At 50.2% G+C, this 22823-nt stretch overlaps 1 protein-coding gene across 10 annotated transcripts in view; it reads left to right on the forward strand.

Annotated features, from left to right (window-relative positions):
• ABLIM2 (actin binding LIM protein family member 2) overlaps positions 1-22823 on the forward strand; it is a 151023-nt gene that overhangs the window by 37109 nt on the left and 91091 nt on the right. For all 10 annotated transcript variants that reach the window (XM_077301515.1, XM_077301520.1, XM_077301517.1 and 7 more), the window contains exons 6-9: positions 1905-1998; positions 3041-3128; positions 12057-12115; positions 19571-19654. In XM_077301515.1, the coding sequence (XP_077157630.1) occupies positions 1905-1998; positions 3041-3128; positions 12057-12115; positions 19571-19654 (325 nt within the window). The remainder of the gene's footprint in view (positions 1-1904; positions 1999-3040; positions 3129-12056; positions 12116-19570; positions 19655-22823) is intronic.

The following is a 22823-nucleotide window of genomic DNA, read 5'->3' on the forward strand; positions in this document are numbered from 1 at the left end:
GCCTCAGAGCATGAAGAAGGAAAATCTAGCCACCGTCCCAGGATCATTCAGGGCAGGTTACACCATGGGTTAACCTGATAAATCACACCAAAATCCGATTATAGTCATTAAAAACATATTCATACATCACATCAGCCCACCTTTCTTGGGGGTGGTTCCAGATCTTCCCCCTCGTTCAGCAGGGAGGGAAGCAGCAGGAGCAGCGAGACTGCAGGAGGCCACGGTCCGGCCACCTTTTGAAGAAACGGGCTGGATTCTTCTGACCCGGCTCTACACAATGTTCCTGTGTAAGGGGGTTGGATGGGTGCCTGCAGGTCAGCTGCAAGGGTTCTTGGAATAAATGTCCAATCTGGCCTCTGACCTGGCCAGCATATCTTGGCGTTCTTCCTGGCCTGGTGGGACCCTGCTGTCTTACAGGCCCTGTGGAAGTGGTGGAGGTCCCATGGGGCCATGATCTCTTTCGGCACAGCATTCCACAAGGATGGGGCCAAGGTTGAAAAGGCCCTGACCCTGGTTAAGGCCAATCTCACCTCTTTGGGGCTGGGGAACCTAAGCAAGTTTTGATCAGATGACCTTAACGCTCTTTGAAGGGGGCAGAGTGGAAGAGGCAGTCCTGCAGATGCAGTGGTCCCAGTCCGTTTAAGCTTTTAAAGTTTAATATCAGAACTTAAACCTGATCCAGCCTCCAAGATGGAGCCAATGCAGCTGGGAGAGCACGGGTGTTGTAAGTGGTCTCCACTGGGTCCCCGAGAGGACCAAGATGCTGTATTTTGAACCAGGTGGAGTTTCTGGAACAGTTTCAAGGGCAGCCTTGCATACAGCAAGTTGCAGAAGTCTAATTTGGAGGTGACCGTTGCATGGATCACCCTAGCTGAGAGAGTGGGTGTAGGTGGCTGTGCCTGGTACAGGTGGAGAAATGCCAGGTGGGCAACATTCAGCATCTGGACCTCCATTGAAGGGGAGGCATCATGCCCAGACTCCTGACGGGAGTCACCCGTGTTAGTTAGGCTCTGTCAAGAACTGGGAGCCGCGTCAGCTGTCTCTTTGCACATCAGTCCAGCCAGAGGACCTCTGTCTTGGCCGGATTCACCTCGGCCTCCAGGCACCTGGCCAGACAACCCAGGGGTGTTAGCGGATGGCTGGCCCTCAACAGAAAGAGCTGGGCATCATCGGTGTACTGGGGACAAGCCATCGCAACTGGGCAAGGGAGCGCACAGAGAGGTTAAATGCATATACCTCCCCGAGACATCACAGTGAGGGCCACTATATAAGTGAAATAATAAAATAAATCATATTGGGGAGCCCACATATGCTCCCCCCTAATGCCACCCTCTGTGCCCAACCCTGGAGGAAAGACTGCAGGAATTGGCGGGCTGTGCCCTGAATCCCCGTGTTGGCCAGGCAGTGGGTCAAGAGCTCTTGGTTGACCATGCCAAGTCCAACAAGATCCGCCTAGATCCAGTTTTCTCTAGCTGGCTCCCTAAGCCACTTCAGTCTGGGGACACCCCACAACAGCTTTGCAAAGTCACACTGTCAAAACTGTAGCCCACAGATGGCCCTTCCAAGTAAGCATCGAGGTGCCTCCCACCCACTGGGCTGGCCCTGCCCACAAGGCCCGGCTCAGCCTGGGAGGCTGGCTATAGCCATGCCTCACTGCCCCCCAGCCCTACCGAGATGCCTGTCAGCACACCCCGTAACTCCTGAGGGCTCCAGGACATGCTGGTCCCCAGCGCTAGGTGGCCCAGCCAGGGCTCGTGGGATGCCCTCAGGCACTGGGCCTCTTGTGCTGCCTTCCCTCCAGCTGGGAAGAATCCAGAGCTTCAGCGGTTTGGAAACTGTGTCGGGTGTTTGGAGAATAATCACGATAGCAGGAGTTGAGTGCTGGGTGTATTTTTTTCCTGTAGAGATGGTGTCCCATACTGCGAAATGGATTACCACGTTAAATTTGGAATAAGATGCGACGGTTGTGAGAAATACATCATGGGAAGAGTTCTGGAGGTAAGAGACTTTCCCTCACGGGGGAGAGGTTGTTCCAAACAACCCTGAGAATTGAGAGTTCGTGAGGATCCAGGTTTTCCATCTGTGGAGCTTGCTGCCTTTGGGAGCCAGGGAAGGACTGTTTGTTGTCCTTCAAGGACCCTTGTGTGGAAAGGTTGCACTCCAAAATCACTTGATGCTTGATGCTCTGGAAGGCAGAATGGAGCAGGCCTGGACATGCAGGATCTCCAACCCCCCCCCCACTGCCCTCAAGCCCAATTCTCCCAAATTCAGCCCCCATGTGTCATGAACTGGGCAGATTTCAGCTAGTAAAGTCCTCTCACTGTAAGCATCCGAGATCTCCTGGTGAAATCCAAAGCAGCCAAGAAGTATAGAGCAAACTTCTTGGCAGAGACAATAGACATAGGCACACAAGGTATCTTTATAGCAGCGGTCCTCAACCCCCGGTCTGCGGCCCAGTACCGGGCCGCTAAGGCCATAGTACCGGGCCGCAAGCGGCCGTGCCTGCCTCCCCCCCCCCCCGCAGCGAGAGGGCTCTGGTCTGCCCGAGGTCACCAAGGGTTTTGAAGGTCATCCCAGCATCTTGCATTGAACCTGGAAACTGATGAAGGCTTTGAGACCACTCCAGCACATGCTCAGCCCACAAAAGCTGATGTTTCTATACATTTGTTGGTGCTTAAAGTGCTACAAGTCTCCTTGTGGTTAAAACTATGCAGGGCCTGCCTAAAATCAGGATGGCTATAATGCTAAAATTGTTGTTGGGAGTATTTGTTTTGGGGTATTCCTTGGTATTTGAAATACATTAGAACTTGCCATACCAGATGGAGTCTCTTCTCTGTGAGCTAAGGAGGCTGTGGAATGTTTCCTGGTCCTCCAAAGCATTTTGCAGCTGCTGAGCAACCTGAGCTGGCATGAGAAGATGGTTTTCTTTATACCTTTTTTTCAAAGACTCAGCTCTGGCAGATCAGTGATGTGAACTAGATTGAGGATAGGTCTGACCACCTTTGTCCTCCTTTTCTTCTCTCTCCCCCCTCCCCCCCAGGCAGGAAAGAAACACTATCACCCAACTTGTGCACGGTGTCTCAAGTGCCACCAGATGTTTGCAGAAGGTGAAGAAATGTATCTTCAAGGTAAGGGGGGGGTGTCCATTATTGATCCTGTTGTATTCTGAACAGGAAAGCTGGGAAAGCTGTCGTAACTGGATTAGGCTTTAGTGGAGGTTAGGGGTGCTTATTTATATTCAAGGGAATAATTAAATTGCCATGGTTGCAGAAGAGGTAAAGTAATAGATGGGACTGGGCAGGAAGGAGGAGGAGGAGCCAGCTCAGGAGCTACTGGTGAGTGTTGCATTCTTTTTTGCAGTGCGTAAGGGTATATAGGTTGCAGGAGAGTGGGGGCTGTTTAAGTGTTTTGTTTTGTCTGTTCCTTGTCTGGGTGATGGGGGACAGCAGCAAATCACATTCACTGATTTGCATTACTTGGCAGTTTTGCCTGGGCCTGACTGCTCACTCCACGCTTTGCTGGGTGGACCTCTGTGCTATAAAAGGCTCTTTCTTGCCAGAGGTGAGAGCCAAAGGGCAAGAGCTAAAGGTCTCTTGGCTTGTGGATCATGCCAGGGAACTCTGTCCAGAGTTTGAAGAAGGGGTCTGGTTCTTCCACAATGGATCAGAGCAGAGTAGCTGGCATGTATATATTTTTACCTCAGAGTAACTTGCACCGAGTTCAAGTTAGCAGCACTCCTGGAGGAGAAGGTACAGAAGCTAGAGGAACTAAAAAGGAGGGTGAAGAATTCGTAGACAAATTCAGGGAGCATTTTTTGGAGGGCAATTGGGAGAGGTGGGAAAGGTGTTGGTCTATAAGATGAGGTGGTGGTCTATAAGGTGTCAGAGGAGAACCCAATATAAGAGGACAACGGATGGAAGAATTTTACTCAGAGGTATGGAAAAATAAGGAGATGTTCTTCCATTCTGATACTCAGAAACTGTTTCCAGGATCTGCCTGTAAACCCTGGAGCCAAGAAAAGGGGCTATTCCCCCAACTCCCCTGAAGCTCAGAAGATGCTTCACAGACCCCTGCAGATGAGAGGACTACCTCTTGTGCCCCCCAATGTGTCAGGTGATTGGGGATTCCCTATTGAGAGGAGCAGAAGCCAAAGTGTCTCAACTGGACAAAGTGTGTCTTAAGATGTATGCTGACGACCTGGCGTGAGAATCAAGGATGTCGCGGAAAGGGTGGAAACTCTTGTAAAGCCCAAGGACAGATGTCCCTTCCTGCTCATTCAGGTGGGCACAAAAGACACTGCCCGGGGCAGAGTGGAGGACATGAAGCGAGACTACGTGGCCTTGGAGGGGAAAGTGAGGGACTTGGGAGCACAGGTTGTGTTTTGATCAGTCCTTCCTGTTAAGGTTTAGGAAAGGGAAAAATAATACAGATAAATAGCTGACCACATTACAAAAATAGAGTCCAATAGCAACTTTAAGACCAACAAAGAGTCCAATATGGGAGGTGGGGAGCCGGGTGAGTCACAGTTCACAGCAAGTGGGGCTGGGAGCGAAGTCAGGCCAGGCCAAGAGCCAGATAAACAGTCAAAGCCAAACCATGAGAAGCCAGGAGTCAAAAGCCCATGCCAAGGTCCAGGAGGTGGGAGTGTAGTCAGGAACCCAAGAGACAAGTCTGGAGCCGGAGTTGTAGTCAGAAGTCAGGCCAAAATCAGGAACTGGGAGTCAGACAGGCAGAGCTTCGCCACAGTAAACCGGACCAAGGAGTTGTCTGGGAAGACAGGCAGGGAACACACACGTTGCACCCATGAAGGACCTTACAACTTCTGAAATACAGCCCAGCCAGGTGGGGCAGCCCTCAGCCAGAGGGCTTGTGGAAGAAGCACTTCCAGCTGAGCCCCATCACACTGACAGCAACCTCCTGGCCTCTGTCAGAGTAGATCGCCCCCTCCCATGCTGCTGTGTGAGACTCGCTGGGGTCTTTGTCTGCGCCCGGCGGAGCCAGTCCTCCAGGAGTCTTCTGAGCTGGCCTGCGTGGGTCAGTCTATGGCATTGGGCTGCTCTTCACTGGCCAGATCCCCAGGTGGCTCCTGGAGCATGCTGGGCCCGGGCAGTGGATCAGATCAGCTGTAACCTCTGGAGGCTCAGCATGCAGCATATTAGGGGGCATGACACTTGTCCCTGCGGTCCAGAGTCACTATCTACAGGCAGATCCTGGAAACGATTTCTCAGAGGGGCAGAACATCTCCTTATTTTTCAACACCTCTGGGCAACATTCTTCCATCCATTGTCCTCTTTTATTGGGTCCTCCTCTAATTGGTGAGACCCCTTCCCCACCTCTCCCAGTTGCCCTCCAAAAAGTGCTCCGTGAGTTCTTTCTAAGGACTCTTCACCCTCCTTTTTACAATAACGTGTGGACAGACATTCTTCTTGCTTCTGTACCTTCTTCTAACTTGCACTTGGTGCATGTGTATTTAAAGTTACTCTGAGATAAAAATACAAGCATGCCACTGACAGCAACCTATATACCCTTACACACTGTAAGAAAGAAAACAGCACTCACCAGTAGCTTCCGAGCTAGCACTTTCTCCTTCTCTCTGCCCAGCTGTCTTTCTCCTATAGTTACTCCCTGTGTCAGTGGTCTCAGGGAACCTATGTATGAACCTGGGTAGGACTCAGTCAAGAAATTAGCTATCTTGCTGTGTACCAACTGCCTATTGCACCAGCAGATGCTCTTCTGAGTCTGCTGGAGGCAGTAGCTGCTTTGGCATTGCAGTGCCCCAAATTAATTATTCTTGTTGTTGTTAGGTGCGAAGTCGTGTCCGACCCATCGCGACCCCATGGACAATGATCCTCCAGGCCTTCCTGTCCTCTACCATTCCCCAGAGTCCATTTAAGTTTGCACCTACTGCTTCAGTGACTCCATCCAGCCACCTCATTCTCTGTGGTCCCCTTCTTCTTTTGCCCTCGATCGCTCCCAGCATTAGGCTCTTCTCAAGGGAGTCCTTCCTTCTCATGAGGTGGCCAAAGTATTTGAGCTTCATCTTCAGGATCTGGCCTTCTAAGGAGCAGTCTGGGCTGATCTCCTCTAGGACTGACCGGTTTGTTCGCCTTGCAGTCCAAGGGACTCGCAAGAGTCTTCTCCAGCACCAGAGTTCAAAAGCCTCAATTCTTTGACGCTCGGCCTTCCATATGGTCCAACTTTCACAGCCATACATTGCAACTTGGAATACCATAGCCTTGACTAAACGCACTTTTGTTGGCAGAGTGATGTCTCTGCTTTTTAGGATGCTGTCTAGATTTGCCATAGCTTTCCTCCCCAGGAGCAAGCGTCTTTTAATTTCTTTGCTGCAGTCCCCATCTGCAGTGATCTTGGAGCCCAGGAAAATAAAATCTGTCACTATCTCCATTTCTTCCCCATCTATTTGCCAGGAATTGAGAAGGCCGGATGCCATGATCTTTGTTTTCTTGATGTTGACTTTCAAGCCAACTTTTGCACTCTCCTCCTTCACCCGCATCAACAGGCTCTTTAGTTCCTCTTCACTTTCTGCATATCTGAGGTTGTTGATATTTCTCCCTGCAATCTTGATCCCAATTTGTGACTCCTCTAATCCCGCCTTTCTCATGATGTGCTCCACATACAAGTTAAATAGGCAAGGCGACAGGATACAGCCTTGCCGAACTCCTTTCTCAATTTTGAACCAATCAGTGATTCCATGTTCAGTTCTCACTGTTGCTTCTTGACCTGCATATAAGTTTCTCAAGAGACAAATAAGATGCTCTGGTATTCCCATCTCTTTAAGAACTTGCCACAATTTGTTGTGCTCCACACAATCAAAGGCTTTAGCATAGTCAGTGAAGCAGAAGTAGATGTTATCAGGGATGTTAAGCTCGCTCTTGTATAGTTCTTCTGTATAATTTTGCCACCTTTTTTTAATCTCTTCTGCTTCTGTGAAGTCCCTACCATTTTGGTCCCTTATCATACCCTTCTTTGCATGAAACGTTCTCTTCATATCTCCAATTTTCTTGAAAAGATCTCTGGTTCTCCCCATTCTATTGTTTTCTTTTATTTGTTTGCACTGTTCATTTAAGAAGGCATTCTTATCTCTTCTAGCTTTTCTCTGGAATTCTGCATTCAATTGGGTGTATCTTTCTCTTTCTCCCTTGCCTTTCACTTCCCTTCTCTCCTTAGCTATTTGTAAAGCTTCCTCAGACAGCCATTTTGCTTTCTTGCATTTCTTTTTCTTTGGGATGGTTTTAGTTTCTACCTCTTGTACAATGTTGCGAACCTCCGTCCATAGTTCTTCAGGCACTCTGTCTATCAGATCTAATTCTTTAAATCTATTTGTCACCTCTACTGTATATTCTTCAGGGATATGATTTAGTTCATACCTGAGTGACCTAGTGCTTTTCCCTACTTTCTTCCATTTAAGCCTAAATTTTGCAACAAGAAGCTGATAATCTGAACTACAATCAGCTCCTGGTCTTGTTTTTACTGACTGTATAGAACTTCTCCATCTTTCGCTGCAGATCACATAGTCAATCTGATTTCTTTGCTGACCGTCTGGTGATATCCATGTGTAGAGTCGTCTCTTGGGTTGTTGGAAAAGAGTGTTTGCTATGACCATTGTATTCTCTTGACAAATTTCTACCAGCCTGTGCCCTGCTTCATTTTGTACTCCAAGGCCAAACTTGCCTGTTATCTTTTGGCTTCCTACTTTAGCATTCCAATCCCCCATGATGATAAGCACATCATTTTTGGGCGTTGCTTCTAGAAGGTGTTGTAGGGCTTCATAGAACTGATCAACTTCATCCTCTTCAGGAGCAGTGGTTGGGGCATAGACCTGGATTACTGTGATGTTGAATGGTTTGCCTTGGATTCGAACTGAGATCATTGTGTCATTTTGGGGATTGTATCCCAAGACTGCTTTTCCTACTCTCTTATTGATTATGAAGGCTACTCCATTTCTTCTGCGAGATTCTTGTCCACAGTAGTATACCTGATGGTCATCTGAAATAAATTCACCCATTCCTGTCCATTTTAGTTCACTGATTCCTAAAATGTCGATGTTCAGTCTTGTCATCTCTTGTTTAACCATGTCCAGCTTGCCTTGATTCATGGATCTTTACAGCACTGGACTGTCTTTTTGCCACCAGTTCCCTCCACAACTGAGCATCCTTTCGGCTTTGGCCCAGTCGCTTCATTCATTCTTGCACTAACCATACTAGCCGTCTGCTCATCCCCAGTAGCATATTGGACACCTTCCGACCTGAGGGGCTCATCTTCCAGCGTCATATCGTTTTGCCTTTTGGAACTGTCCATAGAGTTTTCATGGCAAAGATACTGGAGTGGTTTGCTATTTCCTTCTCCAGTGGATCACCTTTTGTCAGAGCTCTCAGCTATGACCTGTCCGTCTTGGGTGGCCCTGCACGGCATAGCTCATAGCTTCACTGAGCTACGCAAGCCCCCTTGCCACAACAAGGCAGCGTTCCTTGAAGGCAGCGATCCTTGAAGAGTGTAGTTACTCTTGAGGACTTCCAATTCCTGCACAGGTGAACTGGCCTCTAGTCAGAAGCCTGACAAGCTGTCATCCATGGCAGCACTAAGGTTCTCACTGTTATTTCTCACCCATGAAGCAAGTCACACCCTGCCTTTGTTCTTTGGTGAGGGTTTGGATGTTGACCTGACGTCTGTAAATAGAGTGCCCTAATCAGATCACTGAGCCCTGAAGGCCCTGAAGGCCCCTGCCCTGTGTCGGTGGTGGGCAGATTTATGCCCTCCCTTAAATCCTTGAAAGGACCAACTGTTTTCCTGAATGCTCTGTGGGACTCGATGCCTCCTGGTGACTCAGTGGAGGAACTTGTGCAGGATTGGCAACAGAGGCTGTTGACTCCCATTGATGAAGTGGCTTCCCTACACCCTCTGCTCCGGTCATCAGCTAGCACTGTGGTTCACTGGAGAGCCACATGAGAAGAAATGGGAGCTGAGAAAACTAAAGCAAATTTGGAGGAAGTCACGTGATGGACGCTTTATAGGACACTTCTGAGATGGCAGTGAATTTACAAACAGGGTGTCCTTTGTGGCTTCCACTGCATCTGGGAGTGTTGTATCCACGATTTTTCAAAAGTGCAGGTTTGTTTTAACTCACTGTGGGGAGAGATCCAAATGATCCACCATGCCAGAGAATTCTTTCAAAATACCATTTCAATAGCTACAGCATTGTGCTATGTCTGAAATCCAGTATCCACCCAGAGAGAGACTGGGGACAGATTTTTATAGTCCGAATAACACTCCCAAATTAGGTCATTATCTAATTAACCACTCTGTACAAAGTTAGGTAAATATTTATCCAATCAACACGGGCCGGCTTGACTTCTCTGTCCTGACCAGCTTCCAGACTGCCAAGACACCTGCAGTTATCTTAGTCTGTCCAAAGGTCACCCTCTATTTCTAATAGCCAGAGGGGATCACAGCCGGCACACTTATTCAGAATAATTCTATCACTTACAGCCCTAGAAGGATATCTAAATTGTACTCAATTGGGTCTTGGCTGTGAGGCTTTTTTGAGCTTTTTAATGAATAAAACTTGGCACTTTGCTGCAACCTCCCACCAAAACCTGAGACAGTAAATGAACTGGAGGCCCCATGGCCATCTCTGAGAGTGGTCTTGGATAGTTTCAGCCCCCCCCATCTGATGTGGATAGGATGCTGGCTTTAGAGAGGCCAGCCACTTGCCCCTGGATCCCAGGCCCTCGTGGCTTGGCCCATGCTGTAGAAATCATCATGATCTGCACATCTGGCCCACAGGCATGGGCTAGGATGCTAGCAGTACACTTTTGACACCCAGCTCTATTTGTTGATGAGTGGTCAACCGGATACCCTTCCAGATTTGTTGGCCAGGAGTTTGTAGGCTATGGCAGGGTGGGTCCAGCAGAGCCCCCTGAAACTTAACCCCTCAAAGATGGAGGTCCTGTTACTGAAGTCAAAAGGACTTAATAGAGGAAGCTTGTCTCATCTACCTAGACAGAGTGCAATTGACAATTTCACACACTGTCAGGGACTTGGGCGAGCTTTGATGCCTCCCTTTCAATGAGGTCACAAATGTAGCTCACCAGGTCTTTTACCATCTATACCGGGCAAAGGCTGCTAGTGTCCTACCTTGCCCTGGAAGATCTAGCCACAGTGATCCAGGGTCACGAACCAAGCAGGTCAGCAGCAGCAAACTCCACCAGCGGACCTAGCTATCAGACTCCGTAGAGGATTCAAGTAGAAAAGGTCTTTATTGGAGAACTGCAACAGGCTCAGATGTCGCTTATGCATTCAGACACGTAACAAAGGGAGGCCAAACCTTATATAGGGGTGAGGTGGGAAAGGACCAAATGGAGAGGATTCTGGTGGGAAAAGGGGGTTCACATGGAAGGGGACCTTTGATCCAGGAGGTGTGTAAACCGGAGCGGCTTTCTCAGGTTGGCTCTGCTCTGTGATCAAGGCCGCCTCTGAGACAACCAAATAAGACAGGCGGAGAGTAGGGGAGGAAGGAACCATAAACAGGCCAGCTCTGCGGAAGGGCTTTGAAGTGGGACTTCAAGGAGCTTCAGAGGGGATGCGGGAGAGACTGCACGAGGCTCCCGGAGAGGCCGGGAGGCTAATAAGGCAGAAAAATAGGGGCTCATGACATCCATGAAATGGCCATCTCCAGATAGGATTACTTCAACTGGCTCCATGCAGGGCTACCCTTGACTCCATCCCAGAAATTACAGAATGGTGCAGAATGCCACTGCCTTAGGAGGACTCCATGGAGAGATCGCATTCAGCCTAACTTCCAACAGCTGCATGGGTTGCAGACTGAGGTGTGGATCAGATCCAAGGTTTTGCCCTCTGCAAATGCCAATTTGCTGGTGGTTCCTGGCCCCAAAGATGTCTGCCTGGCCTCGACCAGGCATTTTCAGCCCTGGCTCCAACCAAGGGGGAGGAGTTGCCAGTTGAAACACTCTGCCAACAGGCCTACGGTTGAGGCCATGGTGGCCAGAAGATCATATGAGCCTCTCTCCTTGCCCCCGCCAGGACATAGGCAGGGAGAAACAGACAAGTTAGACTGTGCTTTAACCTGTTTTACTGGTGTTTTTGGGAACTGGAGAAAGCCTGTTCCAGGCAGGTGTAGTGTATAAATCGAATTATAACAAATAAGGATAAGCTCAAACAGCCTTAAGGCAACTGTGAGGACTAACAGAGAAGAAAAAGAAGAGTTGGATTTTATACCCTGCTTTTCTCTGCCCAAAGGAGTCTCAAAGTGGCTTACAGTCACCTTTCCTCTCCCCACAGCAGACACCCTGTGAGGGAGGAGAAGCTAAGTAGATTTTGATAGAACTCCTCTGTGAGAAAAGCACTATCAGGGCTGTGATGACCCCAAAGTCACCCAGCTGGCTGCCTATGGGGGAGCAGAGAATCAGACCTGGCTCGCCAGATTGCCACTGCTCTTAGCCACTACACCACACTGGCTCTCGTGCTGCAGAAGAGAAATCCTAGTTCCTCTTAGTTCCTCTTCCCTGGCTCACTGTCTGCAGCGTTGCCTCACTGCCTTGTGTGCACTGCTTCCTTCTCTGGTGGCCCCCTCATCAATCAATCACCTGCTGGCTGTTGTGGCTTCATACCTCCACTTGTGCTGCTGTGGCAGATCAGAATGCCAACTGCAGTCTGGTGAGATAGTGGGGGTGGGAGGCTCTGCAAATCCTTTTTACCTGGAGGGCACCCGCAAATTAGGTTCCACCCTAAATGGTATCTTTGATTACCTTATTCAGTCAACTACGGCCCAGCCCCGGTCTGCAAAAGACAGACTCTTCTCACGCTTTGACTGCTAGCATGTGCCACATCTCTGTTTGGTTGTTGAACCCTCGGATTGACCAAGCTGCTGTATTCTTTTGTTTTATGCCAATAAAGGTATTCTGAATCTGAATCTATTCTTTTGTAGCACAGCTGTTTTTTTCATCAGTGAATGTATCACTGCAGTAAAAATGGTTGCAAATAGCATTAAATAACCCTTGTGGTGCTCTCCTTTTCAGGCACATCAATTTTGCACCCAGTTTGTCGACAGGCAGCCAAAGTGGAAGAAAAGGCCAAGGTGAGGCTCTGCTTTTCATCTGCTTAAATGGGCGTAGAATCATAGACTCATAGAGTTGGAAGGGACCTCCAGGGATATCTACTCCAACCTCCTGCACAATGCAGGAACTCACAACTACCTGCCCACCCACAACTACCAGCCACCCCAGTTTCATGCCCAATAAAAATCTCCAGAATCCAGCCAGGTCTGGAGGAAATCCACCTCCCACCCCACAGTGGCCATCAGCAATTCCCTGGGTCTGCAAGGAAGGGCCACAAGAGACAAGCACTGGCACATCCCTTCCTGCCCACCCGCCTCGTGTGATCTGGACACTATACTTTTTTAAATGGAGCCCCAAACCCCATTTGCCTTTTTAGCCACCAAGTAACACTGTTGACTCATGTCTGCTAAGAACCCCAGATCCTTTCCTCACATACTACTTCCAAGATAAGTCTCCCCCATCCTTTACTGATGCATTTGATTTTTCCTACCTAAATGCAGAACTTCACATTTTTTGCTGCTGAAATTAGTTTTATTCATTTTAGCCCAGTTTTCCAGCCTGTCAAGATCATCCTGTATCCTGATTCTGTCTTCTGGTGTGTCATCTGCAAATTGAATAAGCACCCCCTCTATTTCTTCATCCAAATCATTTATGAACTAGAGGCAAAGCCCATTGTATGTCAAAATACAATGGGCGCTAGCCTTTCCCCGCAGGGAGCCCCTGGCAGCTGCGAAGAGCGCGGCTGGCGGGGGCTCCCTTGGCCGGCGGCCTGACACAGTGAGAGGCGCTCCGCGCGACTGCCGGGGGCTCCCTTGGCGTGCGGGCTAACACGGCGTGCGGGCTCTCACCACGCCAGGCCGGCGGGCAGGGAGCAACTGCGAGCCGCGCTCTGCGCGGCTCGCAGTTGCTTCCTTGTTGGCAGGGTGGGAATCGCTTTGCGCCTGCCTGCCGATTGGCCCGGCCGATGGTCTGTCTGGAGGAAGGGGCCAATCGGCACCCTTCCTCATCCCGGACAGAGCCCGCCCTAACTCCTCCCACTAAGCCCTTACGGCTTTATTTAGTCGCCACGGGCTGTGTTAAGAAAGATATTTTGAACAACATAGGCCCTCTACTCGTCACTCCTCTCTAAGAAGATGACAAACTGTCTACAAGCACTCTTTGGCTGCGATCTGTCAACCAGATATCAATCCACGTAACAGTAATAGGATCTATACCACATTATACCAACTTGTCAATAGGAATATCACGTGGAATCTTGTCAGAAGCATTACTGAAATCAAGGTAAAAAATGTCCACAGCATTCCACGCAAGATAGTAACTTTCTCAAAAAAAGAGATTATTTTGATCTGATATGACTTCTTCTTGAGAAAGCCATGCTGACTCTTAGTAATTAGAGCCATCCACTCCAGCTCAACCAGCAGCATGGCTAACATGACCGGCCCCAACCCAGTGCTTACCTCTCAGGATGGGACAGGAGCTAAAAGAGGCAGTGAGTTGCCCACCGCTCAAAAAAGCATCTCTAGACCCATGAGAGCCCAACAACCCACCTACCTGTTTTGCACTTAGTGTTCCTGGAAAAAATGGTAAAAAAGGGCTATTGCAGACCAAATATCAGCATTTCTGGAAGAAGCTTTAGCCCTAGACCCATCCCAGCCATGTTTCCATCCTAGCCACAGGGTAGAAACAGCCCTAGTCACCCTGATGGATGAGCTCCATCGCTAGTTAGACCAAAGCGGATTGACGCTGCTCGTACTATTAGACATTTCGGCAGCATTCGACTCAGTCAGCCATAAACTTCTAGCCCACTGCCTTGCTGACTCTGTAATGTGGAGGACAGCCCTCTAATGGCTGATCTCCTTTCTCTGAGGCTGCAGGCAGGAAAGAGCTCTTGAAGCAATAGGAAAGAGATATTGAAGCCACCCGCAACGTACATGTGGAGTCCCTCAGGGAGTGGTCCTCTCTCCAGTCCTATTTAACATCTTCATGCTTCCTCTTAGCCAACTGGTACAGAGGTTTTGGCCAGGATGTCACCAATATGCGGATGACACCCAGCTCTTCCTCCTAATGGATGACCGTCCTGATTCTCCCCCAGAAGCATTAGCCAGCTGCCTGGAAGCAGTGACGAGATGGCTCAAGCAGAATCGTCTGAAGCTCAGTCCTTCAAAAATGGAGGTCCTAAGGCTAGGCAGGAAGGTTTTGATAATTACCTTTAATGCCATATGCAGTCTGGGCCCAACGTACCGGAGTCCTCTTGACTTTAACCAAGGCCAGAGCCTTCTCTGTCCTGACCCTCACCTGGTGGAACAAGCTCCCCAAAGGAGATCAGGACCCTAACAGAACTAAAACAGTTCCGCAGGGCCTGCAAAAGGGAGGTGTCAAAGGCAGGCAGACTAGGCTTCTGGATTAATAGAAAGCTTTATTGGAAATAGATCTGAACACACCGACGTCTGTAGTCGAATCGATACATGGCAAGCAAGCAGTTATCAATGCATTCTTCCCGTCCAAATCCCCCCTCTTTCCCAGTGTAGAATCACCCCCCTCTCACAGGTGCCATCCTGGGCTTCCTGCCAGACCGTCTCTGGCCCGGCTGGCCTTAGGGCAGTGGTCCCCAACCTGCGGGCCGCGGCCCAGCGCCGGGCCGCAAAGGCCATGGCGCCGGGCCGTGGCTCCCCTTCCCCGCCCCTCCCCCCCGCAGTAAAAAACTTCCCAGGCCGCAAGCTTGCAGCCCGGGAAGCTACTTACTGCGGGAGGGCGGGGAGAGGGAATCAGGGCTGGGCCGCGCCCGCACGGCCCGCGGGTGCGGCCCGATCCACGGGTGCGGCCCGCGGGCGCGGCCGGGCACGGCTCGTGGGCGCGGCTCGATCCGCGGGTGTGGCCCGCGGGTGCGGCCGGAAGCGTGGGCGTGGTCTGCGCGGTCCCTGCGGGCGCGGCCCAATGCCCTGCCGGTCCCCAGCCTAATAAAGGTTGGGGACCACTGCCTTAGGGGACCGGATCCCTCCCTTTCAGGTAACAAAGTACAGAGCAACATTTGCAGGAAAGTGTCACAGCGTGAAAAGATACACAAAGCAGTGTGAAATAGTTCAGGGTTGTAAAAAGGGTTACAAAAGGTTCTGCAAACAACACACATCAAACCAACATGGAGTTTCTCTGGCCAACCACAAATCATGGGAGAGATCAGAGGGGCTGATCCTGACAGGAGGTCCTCCACCCGGTTGAGGTTGACCAAAGCCAAACAACATCAATTGGGGCCTTGAACCATCCTCCCTTGAATCAGTACTTTGACCTGCCATGGGGCTGTTAGATTGTTTACTGTTTATTGTTAGTGTTATTTTCTCTGTTTATGGCTATTACTATTAGTGTTAGCTTTATTTGATATATTCATAGAGTTCGATATACTGTTCTTGTTTTTCTTCCATGTGAACTGCTCTGAGACTTAGGGGATGGTGGTATACAAATGTAATCTCTAAACCGCTCCGCAGTAAGCGGTAAGTGGGTGGAGAAAGAGGCGGGGCGAGTCCGGGATAAAAACTTGAAGGGGACAATCGATTGGCCCCTCCAAGTGTTAGTTGCTGCGCGGCTCCCAATTGGCCCCTTGGCCCATCCCGGATGTCCCGGACGGATGTCTGAAGCTGGGGACTTGGGGGGGGGTGGCTGGGCGGGGGAGGCTTCAAGTGCAGGGCTCGGAGCAAGCCTGCCGCGTCCCAGACGTGGGGGGCCTGCTCTGAGCCCTGCACTGAAGACAGGGATTTGGGGGGGGAGGGGGCGACCAGGCCCGGGGGCCGGGGGGGCTCCCGCACCCACCCACTGCCCGCTATCGTTCGCTGTATTTTGGCTTATTATTCCAGTTGTGACTGTTATTCCACCAGCTTTCTGTAATGCCTATTAGATCATAGTCCCTTTCCTTTATTAGGACTTTTAGTTCATCCTGCATGTTTCTTATACTTTATGCTTTAGTGTAGAGACATCGTAATCCTTCATACGAGTACCCCAGTCTTTTAGTTTTTGAAGTTTCCTGTAGGTTAATAGTTCCCTGCATATGTGCCTTTCTCTTTAAATTGGCAGTGTTCCCATCTACAGCTATTTTCATGGAACTGGGCTTTGAATGTACGTCTAGCTCCCCTATTGAACTTAGTTTACAGCCCTCCTCCCCAGGTCTGCAAGGCTCTTTGCAAAGACATTTTTCCACCCTTGTGCGGTGCAAACCGTCTCCCGATAGAAGAGCCTCATCACGGGAGCACAATCCATGGTCCAAAACCGCAAACCTTTCCCGATGACACCAATGATGCCGCCAGTCATTTGTCTGCATTATTTTCCTTTCCCTTCCTGAGCCTCCGCCGTTAACTGAGGAAAACTCCCAAGTCCTTCACTCCCCCCCCCCAAGGCCACATAGGCAGTGTCATTTGTCCCCACATGAATGAGTAGGAAGGGACATCTGGCCTGGGCTTTACAAGAGTTTCCACCCTTTCTGCGACATCCTTGATTCTCATATCAAGTAGACAGCAGACTTCTCAAAACAACAAGTCCGGTCGACACACTTTGGCTTCTGCTCCTCTCAATAGGGATCCCCCATGACCAGCATGTGTCTCCTAGTCCTAACACTTTGGTGAGCAGAGCAGCTAGCCCTCACATCTGTAGGGGCCTGTGAAACATCTTCTAAGCTTCAGGGGAGTTGTTTCTGTGGTCCAGAGTCACTCCCTGCTAGGTTGGGCGGTTTGGCACACCGACGCACCTGCATGTGTGCGCCTGCCGGCATGCTGACACCCACGCCTCCCCTCCCCCTTCACGGTGCGGCGCTGGCTGCAGTGGGAGTGAACGGCTGATTTGGGTGCCGCAGCGCCCACCCCTAGCCCCCCACTCTACTGCCACCTGTATATCTTCAAATAGTGTCATCACACCCTTTAGGAAAGAAAGCAGCGTTCGCCTGCAGTTCCCGAGCTGACACTGCCCCATTCTCCCTGACCAGCTATTTGCCCAGCTGGCCCCATTTTCATCTTTAGGCTGTAAATGTAAATTTATTTTGTTGCTAGATGCACACCTTGCCTTCTGGGTGTCTCATTTGTAAGAATAGGCAACTTTATAGGCATCTTAGAATCATAGAATCATAGAATGATAGAGTTGGAAGGGGCCATACAGGCCATCTAGTCCAACCCCCTGCTCAACGCAGGATCAGCCTAAAGCATCCTAAATCTTCATCCCTCATTCCCTTGCCTCCCCCCTTGCCCCTCCCAAGGTGTTTTTTAAATACTGCGGAGTTGTAACATGCAGGCTTGTTTTTTTGGTCCCTGGAGGATTGGAGAAGACAACGGACTTCTGAAGGACCCGGGAGGGGGGCAGGGTACACAGAGGAATCTGTGCATGCCCCTCTGATGCTGCATGGGGAATTGTCAGATTGCAGGGGGAGAAGAGAAGCCAAGGTTCCTTGGCTTCCCCTCCCTTATCCGAGCTGCAGCCGTAGTGCGAACTCTGATTTGGGAAGGGGAAGCAAGCAACCTCTGTGCCTCTCCTCCCCATGTGATTAGACAGCTGCCCCATGCAGCATCGGTGAGGTGCCTGTGGATTACTCTATGTCTGTCTCTCGCCTCCTCCATTTCTTCAGTATCTTGCTGTCTTCTCCAGTTGTCCAGTGACAAAAAACCAGGCACGTTACAACGCTACAGAGTTGTAACATGATAACCTTATTTAAAAAAAAAAAAAAAAAACCTTGGGGGAAGTGGCGAGGCCCCATGCCAGCTGACCCTCCAATAACAAAATGATTGCTGTATTCTACTTTTGGGCATGCACACGCACACACACACACACACACAAACGCACGTACACTCCCCCCACTGCCACCCTGTTTACCAGAGGATCTTTGCCTTGGAGGGTGCTTGCCCTTTTTGTAGCTGTCCACCAGTATTGCTCTCCTTTTCTAACTTCCCAAGGTCTTTGGGGGCAAAGAAAGGGGGGAAATCAGTATGAAAGCACTCTTTAAAACATGGGGAAACAGGAATGGAATGCAAATAATGCTGAAGGGTGGACATCCCCTTAGAAAGCAGGGGGAAATCCAGAAGGGTTAAAAACCTGACAGGAGTGCACTATGAAAGCCAAGGAAAACACCGATGCAGATAAGGCCTTTGTCTCCCTGCAGTCTAAGTAAAGCTATGGTAGCCATGTGAGACTTGGGGAGCCAAAGTCCAGAAATACTCCAGGGTGTGAACCTGCACAGGCCTGTCTAGGACTGACATTTTTTCAGCTAGCTGTTTACACCATCTTTGTGGGTTATTTGTCTGAATGAATTTTAAATTGCTTTGTTAGCCAACCTTCCAGTGATCTCAGACCCCGGTTCAGGGAAGCCATTGCCATTCCTGCATTAGAAAGGGGGGGATATAACTGAGGGGGTTGTGATCAGCCCTGCAGTGTGGCTGTGCTTCCTAAGGCCAGGCCTTGTCCCTGAGGGTTGTGTGTAGGTGTTAAGTAACATGGGTGGAGAACCTTGCAGGATGAACAGTCATTCATAGAATCATAGAGTTGGAAGATACCTTCTGGGTCATCTAGTCCAACCCCCTGCATTATGCAGGACACTCACCACCGTATCGCTCATCCACTGTCACCTGCCACCCCCTTGAACCTTCACAGAATCAGCCTCTCCTTCAGATGGCTGTCTAGCCTCTGTTTAAAAATCTCCAAAGATGGAGAACCCACCACCTCCCGAGGAAGCCTGTTCCACTGAGAAACCGCTCTGACTGTCAGGAACTTCTTCCGGATGTTTAGACGGAATTTCTTTTGAATTAATTTCATCCCATTGGTTCTAGTCTGTCCTTCCAGGGCAAGAGAGACCAATTCTGCTCCATCCTCCATATGGCAGCCTTTTAAATACTTGAAGATGGTTATCAGATACCCTCTCAGTCGTCTCCTCTCTAGGCTAAACAGACCAAGCTCCCCCAACCTTTCCTCATATGTCTTGGTCTCCAAACCGCTCACCATCTTTGTTGCTCTCTTCTGGACACGCTCCAGTTTGCCTACCTCCCTCTTCAACTGGGGTGTCCAACATGATCTCCTCAGTCCTTCTCAGAAGGTAGGAGCAAAAGCATTGTCCCAAATCCCAAACCCAATGGGTCTGGAGAGGGTCAGGAGGATTTGCAGAATGTTTCTCCAGCAGGCTCTTTCCTGCTGTAGGCCTTCAAGTAAGGCATTCCCTATCCTATTTTTGATATGCAATCAAAATCAGTGTTGCCTGGACCCTAATTGGTACAAGGGCATGAAATGTCAGACTGTACAATGTCTGTATTGTCCTCGTGGCACCAGAGTTCTGGGGCAGCCCTTCCTTGCAGTGCTCAGGGATCGGAAGTGTGCATGGATTTGTAGAAGCCTTAACTCTTTTCTTAAATGGAAATAAATTTTATCTGCTTTTATTTGACCAGAATTGCCTTAGGGTTACAGAAACGTTTTCCTTTAATAACCATTCCATGAGATTCATTTTGCTTGCTTGTTTTCAGCTGCAGGAAACCAGAACATCCTCTGAGAGCACCATTTCAGTGCCTGCGTCCAGCACGTCAGGGTCCCCAAGCCGAGTGATTTATGTAAGTGTTTGTTTAAAGTAAATATTTAGAATCATAGAATCATAGAGTTGGAAGGAGCCATACAGGCCATCTAGTCCAACCCCCTGCTAGATGTTCCAGGAGAAGAAGCAACAAACTTATCCAGCCACCTCTGGACTGGAAGCCATACCAAACAGAAGCAGATTGGTCCAAAGAATTACTCGAGGATAAAAAGCCTCGTTCCATTCCAGATAGTGAAATTCTGCACCCCCATGATTGAAGCCTGCCAGAACAATAAAATACAGCCACGGTCACCACGTCCTTTTAGCTAATTTCACTGAGAATTGTTTATTTTTATACTGAAAGAAACTTCTAAAATTTTATCTGCATTCTGATCTGTGACTGTATAAATAAACTTGTACTTGTATCTTAGAGACCGTCTGCAAAAACATAGTTGATCAGGGCCAAGTTAATATTATTGTTGTTGTAATTTAGTCCGCCTCTCCCAGACACTGATTCAGGGTTGTTATTGCTGTTTGTGGATGAATGGAGAGAGAAAAATGAGCATAAGAAAATCCATGACCACCTCTTCTGTTCCTCCAGACCCAAAGCCACAATGAGAGGGCACAACCCTGAAGGGGAATGCCAGGTCAATTAACAACAAATCCCCAATGTTGCGGGAGCAGTTTGCAAGACCATACCAGTCAGGCTTCCTACCTGGCCATGGGGTGGGGACTGAGCTGGTTGCCTTGATGGATGATCTCCAGCACTAGCTGGATTGCAGCAGTTCAGCTGTTCTCATGCTTTTGGATCTGTCGACCGCAAGTGATGTGGATGACCATGAGTCATTAGCACACTGCCTTGCCGAGACAGGGATTATTATTATTACTATTTATTATTATTTAGATTTTCCCCCCTGCCACTCCCGGGGAATAGCTTTACAGTGGCTAGTCTCCTTTCTCCAGAATGGGACACAGAGTGTAGCAATGGGAGAAGAGTTATGTCTCTAGGCGCTCCCATGTGGGGTACCGTAGGGCAGGGGTAGTCAACCTGTGGTCCTCCAGATGTCCATGGACTACAATTCCCATGAACCCCTGCCAGTGTTTGCTGGCAGGGGCTCATGGGTAGTCCATGGACATCTGAAGGACCACAGGTTGACTACCCCTGCTGTACTCTTAACATCTATATGCATCCCCTGGCACAGCTGGTCCTGGGTTGGGGGCCGGGGTGTCACCAATATGCTGATGTCATCAAGTTATGTCTCCTGGTGGACAGCCGGCCGGATTCCCCCCCCCCCCCCGAAACACTTGCCATTTGTTTGGAAATGGTGTCTGGGTGGCTCAGACAGAGTCACCTGAAAATCAACCCCTCCAAGATGGAGGTCCTGTGGCTGGGTAGAAGGGAGCAGGACCAGGAAGCATGCCTTCCCTTCCTGGATGGAGTGCATTTTACGGCTTTATCTACCATCAGGAATTTGAGTGTTATCTTTGATGCCTCCCTATCTAAGGAGGCTCATATCATGAAAGTTTTACCATCTTCGCAAGACCCTACCTGTCCCCAGAACACTTGACCACAGTGATCCATGCAATGGTCACTTCCAGGCTAGACTTTTGTAACTTCTGTAAAATGCAGCTGCTAGGGTCCTCATGAGGTCATCTTGGAGGACCCACATCCAGCCTGTGCTGAGGCAGCTGCATTGGTTCCCAGTTAGCTTCCAGATCAGGTTTAAGGTTCTGGTTTTTACCTTGAAGATCATCTGTGCTCTGGGCCCTGCATATCTGAGGGAGCGCTTGCCTCCTTATGCCCCCTGCAGGGCTCTTCTGTCTGTGAGTTTGAATCAGTTGATTGTTCCTAGTCCCCGGGAGGTACACCTGGTCTCGGCCAGGGCCAGGGTCTTTTCAGTTCCACCCCCCCCCCCAGTGGAATGAGCTCCCAGAAGAGTTAAGGGCCCTGATGGAGCTATCACAGTTCTGCAGGGCCTGTAAGATGGAGCTGTTTTGCCAGGCGTTTGGTTGAGACCAGGCTAGGAAGATTGGGTCCTTCCCAGTATAGGCCCCATAGGCAGGACATCGCCATAAGATCCCCTCCCCTGGCATGTGGTGGCAGCTGTTTTATAGGGCTGGATGGGTGGGAGAGGGGAGATTTATAGTGGGTTTCTTGCCACCAGTATTATGTTTGTTTTATTGTTATATTGTAAAGGTAAAGGTATCCCCTGTGCAAGCACCGAGTCATGTCTGACTCTTGGGGTGACGCCCTCAATCGTTTTCACGGCACACTCAAAACGGGGTGGTTTGCCAGTGCCTTCCCCAGTCATGACCGTTTACCCCCCAGTAAGCTGGGTACTCATTTTACCGACCTTGGAAGGAAGGAAGGCTGAGTCGACCTTGAGCCGGCTGCTGGGATTGAACTCCCTCATGGGCAAAGCTTTCAGACGGCTGCCTTACCACTCTGCGCCACAATAGGCTCTTGTTATATTGTACTGACTAGAAAGAAAGCCCATTTTATCTTGAAATAAAATGGGCGCTAGAGAAGGCAGTTTTGGCGGGAAGTCTTCTGAGGCTGAAGGCCCCCGGTGGGCTGATTGCGGGGCCTTCTGCCCCCCTCCCACCGGCGACTGCACTGGGGCCAGGCAGCAGGCGGAGGGCGGCGAGTGCTGGAGAGAATGCCGGCAGGGCGTTGTGGGTCCGTGGAGGCGCGAGGCGGCGATGGCGTGTCGGGTCTCGGCATAACGGGTCGCGGCATACCTGTTGTAGGACGGCGGCAGGGGCGACGGCAGCAGTCGTCCGTCGGCTGAGGGCGGTCGCGGCTCCGTGCGGGCGTGGCCTCAGCAGCGGCGGCAGAGGTCGCTGAGATGGGGGAAGCGGCGTGGGAAGCAGGCGGAGTGGCTATCGTCCGTGAAGGCAGCAGGGCGGCGGGGGCATGTCTGGGCGAGGCAATGATTCGCTGCCGGCAAAGGAGCAGGGCGGCCGCGTCAAAGACTTCTTTGCCGGCAGCGAAGCATATGGGGACGGACTGCGGGCAGGGAGTCTGGGCCGGGCCAAGTGGCCAATAGGGAGGTGCGCTACGCGTGCCTCTCAATTGGCCACTTGGCCCCTGAGTGGCCCTCTCCGAGTTTTTACCCCGAACGGGTCCCGCCCTAACTCCTCCCCACAAGGCCTTACTATTTTATTTAGGTTAAAGATTGTGTATTTTACATCGGTTTAAAATATTT

This window comes from Paroedura picta, chromosome 10 (assembly GCF_049243985.1).
Source record: "Paroedura picta isolate Pp20150507F chromosome 10, Ppicta_v3.0, whole genome shotgun sequence".
NCBI lineage: Eukaryota > Metazoa > Chordata > Lepidosauria > Squamata > Gekkonidae > Paroedura > Paroedura picta.